Source organism: Saimiri boliviensis, chromosome 8, assembly GCF_048565385.1.
Source record: "Saimiri boliviensis isolate mSaiBol1 chromosome 8, mSaiBol1.pri, whole genome shotgun sequence".
NCBI lineage: Eukaryota > Metazoa > Chordata > Mammalia > Primates > Cebidae > Saimiri > Saimiri boliviensis.
In genome coordinates, this window is record NC_133456.1 from 48825571 (window position 1) to 48837642 (window position 12072).

General features: G+C 40.9%; 1 protein-coding gene across 3 annotated transcripts in view; it reads right to left on the minus strand.

Moving 5' to 3' along the window:
- Window positions 1–760: 760 nt before the first annotated feature.
- ACOX2 (acyl-CoA oxidase 2) overlaps window positions 761–12072 on the minus strand; it is a 30832-nt gene continuing 19520 nt past the window's right edge. For all 3 annotated transcript variants that reach the window (XM_003943110.4, XM_010330944.3, XM_010330943.3), the window contains exons 13-15: window positions 11187–11404; window positions 4555–4687; window positions 761–911 (exon numbers count right to left, since the gene is read on the minus strand). In XM_003943110.4, coding sequence (XP_003943159.1) covers window positions 849–911; window positions 4555–4687; window positions 11187–11404 — 414 coding nt within the window. In that variant the 3' untranslated portion in view covers window positions 761–848. The remainder of the gene's footprint in view (window positions 912–4554; window positions 4688–11186; window positions 11405–12072) is intronic.

Consider the following 12072-nt stretch of genomic DNA (forward strand, 5'->3'; position numbering starts at 1 on the left):
AAATTTTAAATCATTTTCACTGTGGAAGAGTTGATTTTTAAAAGTTGATACTTAGTTGCATTCTTAGAACTGTATTTTATTTAGATTACAGCAAGTATAATCACTTAGGAGGATTGTGTGTGTGCATGTATGTGTGTCCCTTTAAACCCAAGGATAAATGTGTGCTAAAGAACACAGTGAAGACTAATGAGCCTATTGGCTTTTGCTAGATCTAAAGCAAAATCCTGGTATTTAACCAAATAGACGCTGTAAATGGATAGTGGTGCTGCTTTTTACTGTGGGAAATTTCTTTTTCTTTTTTGAGACAGGTTCTTACTCTGTTGCTCAGGCTGGAATGCAGTGGTGTGATCATGGCTTTCTGCAACCTCAACCTCCTGGGCTCAAGCAATCAGCCTCCCAATAGCTGGCACCACAGGCATGTACCCCCATGCCTAATTGTTTATTGTTATTTTTGTAGAGATGGCATCTCTCTATGTTGCTCAGGCTGGTCTTGAACTTCTAGGCTCAAGTGATCCTCCCATCTTGACTTCCCAATGTGTTGGGATTACAGGCATGACCCACTGTACCCCACTGGAAATTTCAAACACATTCAGAGAGAGAATAGTATAATGAAGACCCGTGTACCTGCCTGTTGACTAGCTTCGACAACTATTCACTTTGCCTTTTTTCTCCTATCGATTATTTCAAAGTAAATCACAGTTATTAATTCACATATATCACTTCAGACTGTATCTAAAAGATAATGACTAAAACATAAATATCTAATTTTAAATTTTAATTTTGCATATATGCCATAGTACCATCATCACTTAATGGTGCTGGTTGCTTCTTGAATACTGTTGGTTATTTCATAGCTTGGATCTCCAACTTTGTAATAGTGGTCTTATATATTCCTCATAGGCAGGGTTCTCCTGTTTGTACAAAGAAACACGTTATTAAGACAGTACATTTCTGCCAGGATTAATGACTTTTTCTTTCAAATTAAGTCTTTAGCTTCAAAAAGTAACATTACATAAGATTCTTAATTTTAAAAATTATTTCTAAAACTGATTTTGTGTGAACATATGGAGAAACATTTTTTCCAAAGGGCATCCTTCCTTTTCTCATGCAGATTTTAAATTGTGGATACAGGTGGCCAATTAAAAACACAACTTATCACTTGCTTTTGGAATTTAATACAAATAAAAGGCTTGACTCTTTGAGGCTCTCTGGAATTGAACATTAATCACAGAGCAAGGAAACAGATAGTGGGATCACATAAGCAGTATTCTAGGTCTGACCAGGTTATCCTCATTACGCTGTAATTCAATGTCTTGATTCTTTGTTTCTTAGTTCTAGTCTCATCTTTTATAATATTTACTGTGTGTGTGTGTGTGTGTGTGTGTGTGCCTGTCTACACTAAAACCGTATGCTCCTTGAACACTGAGCTTATGACCTTTTTTTTTTTTTTTTTTTTTTGAGACTAGGGTATCGCTCTGTTGTCCAGGCTGGAGTGCAGTGGTGCGGGGATCTTGGCTCACTGCAACCTCTGTCTCCCAGGTTCAAGCAATTCTCGTGCCTCAGCCTCCTGAGTAGCTGGGATTACAGTTGTACACCATCACACCTGGCTAATTTGTGTATTTTTAATAGAGTTTGGCCATGTTGGCCAAGTTGGTCTCAAACTCCTGACCTCAAGTGAGCCACCTACCTCAGCCTCCCAAAGTGGTGAGATTACAGGCTTGAGCCACTGCACTCAGCCTAGGATTATGACTCTTGTTCTGCAGTGTATCTTCAGTATCTAGAATAGTTTCTGGCATAAACATGTACTTAGTAAATATTTGTTGCATTATTGCATGAATGAATCTAGATGTATTAAATGCATCTAACTCCTAATTGGACAAATTTTTACAATAGAATAATTGGGGAAAAACAAGATTTTTGTTTTGAAATTATCCCCAATGATTACTCCCTTAAACCAAGAAAGCACATCATCCTCTCCAGGGATATAAAGCTCATCACTGCCCCAGAGAGAAGAGAGCCTCTCATTTGATTGCAAGATGTTTATCTTAGCATAGCACTTTTGGTAGAAAAATGTCAGTGAAATATATTCCTGTTTGTACTTTCGTGTTTACAGGGCATGTTTCAACATAGCTGCTCTTTTATTTAAAATATATGCTGGGTGTGGTGGCTCACGCCTATAATCCTAGCACTTTGAGAGGCTGAGGCAGGCAGATCATTTGAGGTCAGGAGTTCGAGATCAGCCTGGTCAACATGGTGAAACCCTGTCTCTACTAATAAAAAATACAAAAATTAGCAGGGTGTGGTGGTGCGTGCCTGTAGTCCCAGCTACTCAGGAGGTTGAGGCAGGAGAATTGCTTGAACCTGGGAGGCCAAGGTTGCAGTGAGCCATGATTGTGCCACTGCACTTCGGCCTGGGTGACAGAGCGAGACTCCAACTCAAAAAAATAATAAAATGTATACATAAAATATCTGTAGTGTGCCTCTTTCTATTAGTGTAAATGAGGAAAGCATCTCTTATTGCAGCTTCAGCATTATAGCATTATATCTTAAGGGTAGGGTTAAAAAATTATCCACAGGAGATTAGAAAAATACCTTTTAAGAGTACTATTTTGGTGATCTCTAAAGGAGCCAGAAATGTAAGATCATGTGGCTATATGTCAGCAGGCAGCCTCGTGTCATTTTAACTAACTGGAAACAGTTCACTAAGATCATTTGTAAGTTCACATTCCCAAATTGTCATGTGTGAGAGATCCAGTGCTATACCTGTCGCCTGTTTAGGAAGGTAATATAAGCTAAGATGACAAGAGTCTGTGGCACTATGTATGCAGCTGGTTCCTTTGTCTTGCTGCAGAGGTCATAAAACCATGTTCATTTATTCCATAAACGTGGAGTGTCTACTCCGTGATAAATCCTGGCATTGGGAAAGTGAAGACACCATCGTTGTTCACAGTCAAGTGGAAGGAGATAGAAGTGAATGGGATGAAGTGCATCAATGTTTTCCCAAATGCGTTGACCCTCTGAGTCAGTCATTCCTCTCGTTTACATAAACATGCTCTGATGTACTATCCAGATTAAAGTCTTTTAAAAAATATTGAAAACAAACTAAAACACAAGAAAGCCCCCGCCATTCTCTCTAGAGAAGCCAGAACGTTTCTTGTGCTGCCAGTAAAACAGGTTTGAGCTGTGTATGTCAGCATTTCTGACAGGTGTTATAGCAGGGTGGGTTTTTCTCTGGAGCACCAAAGGGCATACATTTATCTTTAGACCATGGGAGCTAGTCTGGAGTGGGAGGACTGCTGTATTTTTATGCCAAGATTTAAATGTTAGAAAGTAGATCTAATCATTAGAAAAAGAAACACACTGGAAGTAGGTTAACTACTAAAGCTGTGAATGTATACCTTCTTTAGGTAAATTGTTTCTATTTGCTTTAGTTAAAAGGATGTCTTTCTGGGGACAAGGAGTGACCAAGATGGGTTGGTTGTGTTGTAACTTCAGATAATGATGTTAAATTAAGCCATGTGGTATGACAGGCTGCAAATTGTTAAGAGCAAGTCTAACACCATGCTAAGTGTGAATGAAAGCTTGAGAGTTGCCAATTTGATGGGGTGTTAAGACACCTTTTCTGAAATTGGACCAAAGAGGTAAGAAAGAAAGCTTTATCATCTGAATAATATGTTTGCACTCTAAAATTTAAAATAATCTGCTGTGTACCTATAGATGTTGTTTTGATTATCTGTGTAAAATCTGCTGTTAAATAATTGGTTCCTCATATTCTAAATACAGGGTTTATTTCTTCACTTCTGTAACATATTCATTGACATTTGCAACTTTTCCCAAAGAGGCTCATCAGCAGAGAGCTGTGAGTATACCCTGGCCCTAGAGTGTTGGGACCTTATGAGTCCTCCCTGTCTTCTCGCTGTTAATGATACAGAGTTCTGGTGTGCTCTCCTAGGATGGCTGGGGATTTTTTTTGGCATGACCCTTGTAATTGTCACTTACATGGCTTTCCTGGGCTACTGATGTCAGTGCAACAGCTTTTTTACTCCTTGAATTGTATTCCTTAGAGTGAAGAGGAGAGGGTATCATCTGTAGCAGGCAATCAGGTCTGAGAGAGACATCCCTCAAGCTTCCTATCACTTCTGAATACCCCCTTTTATCTACACAAAACTGAAAGTTAAAAGGCTGAAAATAAGGTAGTTAAATCACCGCAGTGATTTATCTCCTTCTTTTTGTTACTTAAAAGCCAGTTTACCACTCTGTGTGTATGCCCTTGGGTCTGTCAAGCCATGATTTAGAGCGTCGGCCTTCCTCTTAATTCCCTTTACCAAGTTCCGAGCAGTGCATTTTGCCGATTATAGTCTAGGCTCAGAGTTCCTGCCGGGCCATACCACCACTGCTGGTTTCTTTTATGTGTTCTCTAAAAATATTTTAAACAGACATGCTACGCCAAGTGATTTCCAACCTAATGGGAGTCAATTAAAATGGGAAAACATGAAGGTGTATTCACTGCCTGTTCTCTGCTTTCTTACGTAATTTATAGTTCCACTCAACTACCTGAGTATTGGTTGGTGACTTCTGAGCCCACTGGAACAGGCGTTCATAGACATTTCCGTCATAACAGCCAAGTGCTGAATTTAAACACTGATCCGTGAAGTCAAAAGCATCAGTTAATAGGATGGCATCCTTCCTGGGAGAGGAAACAAGAGTTTGTGAGTGTTTCAGAGTGCTCTTATGAATCAAACTAGTCTTGGATGGTGAATAACAATATCCAATTAAAGGTTGCGTGATTATTCGATTTTCAAACAATTCAGCATTTAAAAAAATTTTAAAATCAGTTATATATATATATATATATATGCATAGTATAATGAGTCAAAGAGTTCTTTAAGGCTTGTTTAAAAAAAAAAAACAGTATATCCCTGTCTGATTTCCACTTCTTTCTCCCCCGAGGCAATTTCAATCTTTTAGATGATATTTCAGTATTTATCTGAATGTCAAAATATCTTGTTTATATTGCTGCTTCTTGATGGTTCAGTTTTAGATAGTATTTGTTGATTCTTCATTCGAAAAGTAAGGATTTATATTTATCACCCTTCTCTTCACTCCTATCTCCCCCTGTTCCCATTCTTCCTCCTCTGGCCAAAATTCATTATTGACATTATGATGACTGTGCGTCATTAAAGCATTGGAGGTAACTTGGATACTGTATCCAATTTAACCCTTTCTTGATGATCCCCATCACCATTTGAGCCCTATTGCTAATTTAGTGTCCCCCTGGCCCCTTGTGGTCTCACTTCATTCCTTATCCAGCTGAAATTCCATGCTTTATTACTCTCTCAAAAATATATTCGACAGGTTGGGTTGTGATGGCTCACACCTGTAATCCCAGCATTTTGGGAGGCCCAGGTGGATGGATCAATTGAGGTCAGGAGTTCGAGACCAGCCTGACCAACATGGCGAAACCCTGTCTCTACTAAAAATACAAAATTTAGCTAAGTGTGGTGGCTAATTTTTCAGCTGTAGTTTCAGCTACTGGGAAGACTGAGGTGGGAAAATTGCTTGAACTTGGGAGGCAGAGGTTGCAGTGAGCCAAGATTGTGCCACTGCATTCCAGCTTGGGCAACAGAGCAAGACTCCTTCTCCAAAAAAAAAAAAAAAAAAAAAAAATACACACACACACACACACACACACACAACAGTTTTTCTTGCTTTGTCATACCTGTTTAGCAAAATGCATACTTCTTTGTCTTTAATTTTCCACCCACTTTGTGCCACCGCTTTTGTAGCTATACATGGCTGGAAAAACCAATCATAACTGGTGTAATAAGGGCTCAGGTAGGCCCAGTTGCAGCTCAGCAATCGTATTACATTGCTGTATTTACTCATTGTTCATTTACCCTTTCCTTCTCCTAGATGGTTATTTCATACAATCTCTTTGATCCTCAGATCGACACTGTCCACCTTTGCCATCTCTTTTGCCTGGATGGCTTTGCATACTATTTCACTGATGAAGTGGAAAAATAAGAGAATCTGTATACGTTCCCACCTTTGCGTTTATATGTACAGTGCCTTCTCTCTTAATGCAGGTTAGCTGTCCAGGCTCCCAGCTCAGGCCTCAGTCCCGCCTTGTCTACTAGATGTCTTCCTCTTGCCTACTGGAGAACAAAATTCTCCTGCCTTTGAGATGGGAACATCAAAATTCCCAACTCAGAGGCAAATGGTTAGTGGAAATGCCCTTCTTTCTTTTTACTGTAGGCCTGGCTGGTTGTTGTCAAAATGGGCATGCTCATGAAACCTGGGAAAGTGGTGCTAGTCCTGGCTGTATGCTATTCCGGACGCAAAGCCATCATTGTGAAGAGCATTGATGATGGCACCTGAGTCCATTCTTACAGTCAGGCTTTGGTAGCTGGAACTGACTGCTAGCCTCACAGATTGACAGCTGCCATAGGCAAGAAGATCTCCAAGAGGTCCAAGATCAAGTCTTTTGCAAAAGCTTACAACTGCAGTCACCTTATGCCCACAAGGTACTCTGTGGATATCCTCTTGGACAAACTGTCAACAACAAAGATCTCTTCAAAGACCTTGCTCTTAAACACAAGGCCTGATGGGAGGCCAAGATCAAGTTCAAAGAGAGGTTTAAAAAAAAAATCCCCTCTCTACTGGATCATTTCCTTCAGTGTACAAACAGAAAGTCATTTCTGCCATCTTAAACACAAGCTTTTGACTCTATTTCCTTCTCCATCATCTTGGCTCCCCTTTAGGACAAAACTCCCTGAAAGTGTTATGCCTGTTTATTCTCTCCTGAACTGGATCAATTCATGTAAAAACATGACTTCATGACTCCACAGAAATAGCTCTTGTCATCATTACTTCCTTACTATCTTTTGAGGGTCTGAAGACTCAGTACTTGGACCTCTTCTCTTCATGCACTCTTTGTGATAGTCCTCCTCATGGCTTTAAATATCAACCACATGCCAATGACTTCCAAATTCATTCCTCCAGTGTCCCCTGCTTACCAACGTCTGTGCTTGGATTTCTGACAGGCTCTTCACATGTAATGTGTCTGAACTCAAACTCCTGGTTGGCCAGATCTTTCCTGTCTGTCCTGCCCAAACCTGGCCCTCCTGTAGTCTTTCCCATTTATAGTAAATGGCAGCTTTGTCCTTCTGACCAAAAACCTTGATTCCTCTCCTTTCTCACCCTGCATCTAATTTGTCAGCAAATCCTCTTCTGCTTTCAAGATATATTCAGCCTTCAATCACTTCCTACCACCTCCATCACTATCACTGGTCCAATCCACTACCATCATTCACTTGGATTATCGCATTAGCCATTCAGCTGATCTCCCTGCTTTTCAGTCTTAGTTCTTTGTTTGTTTGTTTGTTTGTTTTTGTTTTGAGATGGAGTCTCACTCTGTTGCCAGGCTGGAGTGCAGTGGCATGATCTTGGCTTACTGCAACCTCCACCTCCTGGGTTCAAGTGATTCTCCTGCCTCAGCCTCCCAGGTAGCTAGGACTGTAGGCGTGCGCCACCATATCTGGCTAATTTTTTTGTATTTTTAGTAGAGATGGGGCTTCACCACATTGGCCAGGATGGTCTCAATCTCTTGACCTTGTCATCTGCCCACCTGGGCCTCCCAAAGTGCTGGGATTATAGGTCTGGAGAGGGAGGTATCAGCATTTGGCCTATAAAGACCCCTGTCTTCTGAAGCTTACTCTTATTATCAACTATACCTGATGCTCCCTAGTCCACAGACCCTCCGTTTATCCTTCTGCCAGGGCAGAGTCAAGGAAAGTCTTAAAATTATTCGTAGAGGCTAGGTGTGATAGCTTATGCATGTAATCCTAGCACTTTGGGAGGCTGAGGTAGGAGGATCCCTTGAGCCCAGGAGTTTAAGACCAGCCTGGACAGCATAGGGAGACTCCATCTTTAAAAACAAAAACAAAAACCCCTCGAAAGCTCCTAAATAAGTACTCACAGATGAGGAGGGGACCTGGGGATTCAGCTCCTTCTGAAATAGACTTTTAACCCCTCCCGTCATTCTTACCCTCACCCCCACTGCCAGAGGTACACAGTGCTGCTAGTTCCTGAGGTTCCTTGGTGTAACTTGTCTGCTAAATCACTAGTCTGTCAAGTATGTCCATCCATTCTCCAGCTTTCATGCTTTCTCTCCTGTTCTCTTTCTCTTGTGGGCGTGTGCCTTTTAAAAGATTTCAGTCCATTCACTGATGTTTTAGTAGGGTTTCAGGAAAGAACAAAAGTGAATGTGTATGTTTAATCTGCTATCTTTACCTGGAAGTCTCCCAACTGGGTTTTATGACCACTTAAACAACTAAAAACTGGGTCAGTTAACATTACAGAGAGCTGGTTCTTGGCATCCTTAGGATACTATGCTACCCTTCATTTTTCATCTCAGAAATCTTAGGGAGATAGTGACTAATCAAGGCAGGGAACTGTGACCCCGAATAATGATATGCACAGAATCTGTAATGTACCTAATTACCCTGCAGTAGTAAGGTTACTTAGGAACCATCATGTAAGTAAATCCATTTCTGGGTTTGATGCATGAGTAAGTTGGCAGCTTGCATCAGGGCTGTCTATCTTGTCTTGAATTGTAAGTTTCTGGAGCCAAGGCAGGCACTTAGAAATGCTGTTTGCAAATTTAGAAAAACATGCTTATAGGGTATTAAGGTGATCTTTTGCATCATCATTGTTAACCAGAGCTCGAACATTATTTTCATGTACTTTTAAATATTGAAGGTTTCAGAAAGATAGACACCCTTGGGCTTGAACTGTGCAGTACTTAATTATGCTCTTAACAGTTTTCACCACTGGATTCCTCGTATTAGGGAAAGCTTAATACCTGGGACGTAATTGTGTCAAATGTATTTTTTGACAGTTTTTGATGCTTTAACTGAACAAACTTTTTTTTTTTTTTAAGATGGAGTCTCACTCTTGTCACCAAGGCTGGAGTGCAGTGGTGCAGTCTCGGCTCACTGCAACCTCTGCCTCCTGGGTTAAAGTGATTCTTCTGCTTCAGCCTCCCAAGTAGCTGGGATTACAGGTGCCTGCAACCACGCCTGGCTAATTTTTGTATTTTTAGTAGAGACGAGGTTTCAACCATCTTGGCCAGGCTGGTCTCAAACTCTTGACCTCAGATGATTCACCTGCCTTGGCCTTTCAAAGTGCTGGGATTACAGGTGTGAGCCACCGCACCTAGCCTGAACAAACATTTTTTTAACCACCAGCTATGTGTTACATGCTATGAGTAGTCATAAAGAGCATGTAACATATTGTATATAGTTAGAAATAAAAGGAATTTAGTTTTTAAAAAACCTGTCTTAAAAATCTTATTTTTAAAATTACAAATCTTATTTTATTTATGTGTGTGTGTGTGTGTGTGTGTGTGTGTGTGTGTGTGTATATATATATTTAAATTTTAGAGATGGTGTCTCACTGTGGTACCCAGGCTAGTCTTGAACTCTTTGCCTCAAGTGATCCTCCCACCTTGGCCTCCCAAAGTGCTGGGGTTACCTGTGTAAGCCACTGCTCCCAGCCTCTTTTTTCCTTTTATTGTCTTGTTGATGTGAGAATTATTGGAAATTCTAGGAGTCAACCCTGACCCCATGCAATAGGCATCATATTTTCTGCCCAGTGAGGTCTCAAAAAGATTATATTCTCAAGTTAGTCCATTTTTTTATGTTATAGACAATGGTAAATAATTTGCAATGTTTTCTTTTCTTTCCCTTTTTTTTTTTTTTGGAGACTTTGTTGCTCAGGCTGGAGTGCAGTGGTGGGATCATAGCTCACTACAACCTCAACCGCAATTAGTCCTCCTACCTCAGCCTCCCAAGTAGCTGATACCACAGGTGTGTGCCACAATGCCCAATTCATTTTTTTGTAGAGATGGAGTTTTGCCACGTTGCTCAGGCTTTTTTTTTCTTTATCATTTTTATTTCTACTTTTTCTAGGACCCTGATCAGGTTGGGCTTTGGTTTTGAGATGTTTTTACAGCAATTGTTTAGGTGATAGAATAACAGTGTGAAAGCACTGCATTAGTATTTCATGACCCTACATAGCACTGCATTCATGCTGCATTTAAAAACTTTGTGTTAAAATTTTACAAATCAATATATGAATTACAGAGTTTTAAAAAAATTTTACCTTGAAGCTGAGGGAGGATAAGGTAAGTTTACTAATTTTGGTAAGAATTTGCTTAAGCACATTCAGCAAAAAGACAAGGATGTGTTTGAAGTAAGTAATTCCTCAACCTTAACCTTAACCTTAACATACAGGTTAAGAGTGCATGCTCAGGGGCCAGACCTGAAATTGTAACTGGCTCCTCCTCTGGCTGATTGTGTGACACTGGGCAACTTATCTCCCATCAGCCTGAATTTCCTTTCCAATAAAATGAGGAGATTAATAGTACTCATTTCAAAGGGCTATAAGGATTAAATGAGATGTATGTAAGATAAAGAGCACTTATGAGGGACAGGGCCTGTCACATAAGTGCTCTTTAAGGGTTAGCTATGGCTGGGTGTGATGGTTCATGCCTGAATACCAGCACTTTGGGAGGCCGAGGCAGGTGGATCACTTGAGGTCAGGAGTTCGAGACCAGCCTGGCCAACATGGTGAAACCCCATCTCTAAAGAAGAAAAACAAAAAAAACCAAAAGAACCTTGCCTGTAATCCCAGCTACTCAGGAGGCTGAGGCAGGAGAATCACTTGAACCAGGAGGCAGAGGCTGCAGTGAGCTGAGATAATGCTACTGCACTTCAGCCTGGACAACAGGGCAAGACCCTGTCTCAAAAAAAAAAAAAAAAAAAAAAAAAGGCTAGCTATGATTGAGACCATTATCATTAACACATTAGCACATATCATTCATATGTAGCATGCTTTGTGTTATTCATCTTCCTTAGATACTGTTCCTATTTCCTTGACAATGTTGAAGAGTTCAATTGAGGTAGCTAACTTATTAAGTATTTTTATTATTTATCTTTTTTCCCATTTTTTCTTTCATTAATTCATAATGCTTTATGTTGGTGTAATGATAATAGGGTGTAAACCTCTCCAGGGCTGTTGCTGCTGTGCCCATTAGCAAGGGTTTGGAGTTGGTAGTGACCTGTGAACAACGGTGTAGAGTTATTCTCTGAAGGCCAACATGGTTTGAAGCCTCAGCCACTCACCGGATCAGGCACAGCAGGTCCAGGTAGGCTGTTCTTGCCATGTCCACTTGGGCACCAGACAGGAAGGAATCATGGAGAAAGTCACCCGAGTTAGTCAAGATTCCATGTATGGCATGGAGGTCACAGAGACGTTTGAGCACCTGCTGAATCGCTGGTTCATTTTCTAGTTTCTCCAGAGCTTCTGCAAAACCCTTCACAGTGACATAGTAGCAGTGTGCCTACAAAGACACAAAGATATGTTCTCCTGATTTCTGATTTTCTACTCCAGAAGTCATCCTGTAAGCTTGGCCAGATGGCTGGAATAAACTTGAGGCAGGCATGTGCTTCCCAGCAGGCTGATGAGCAGCTACCTCTTTTCCTCGCTCACTCTGGGTCTGATCGAGCCTTTTTGATGGTGTGTGTATGTGTGTGTGTGTTGGGGGGGCTGGTGGACTTTGAAACATGGCTCTTTATTTTGCTTGGAGCAGTTTCAAGTAGGTTGGAAAGTGGAGAGAAAGAATACAGGAATATTGGAGGCTGGCCTGGGGAAGGTGGAGGACAGCACCATGGTTCTTAAGAAAATAGATATTTTAAACCCGGTGCAGTGGCTTACACCTGTAATCTCAGCACTTTGGAAGGCCAAGGTGGGTGGATCACTTGAGGTCAATAGTTCAAGACGAGCCTGATCAACATGGTGAAATCCTGTCTCTACTAAAAATACAAAAATTAGCCCAGCATGGTGGTGCATGCCTATAATCCCAGCTACTTGGGAGGCTGAGGCAGGAGAATTGCTTGAACCCAGGAGGCGGAGGTTGCCGTGAACCAAAATCAGGTCATTGCACTTTAGCTTGGGAAACAAGAGTGAAACTCCATCTCAAAAAAAAATAGCTATTTTTTTGTCTGCCAT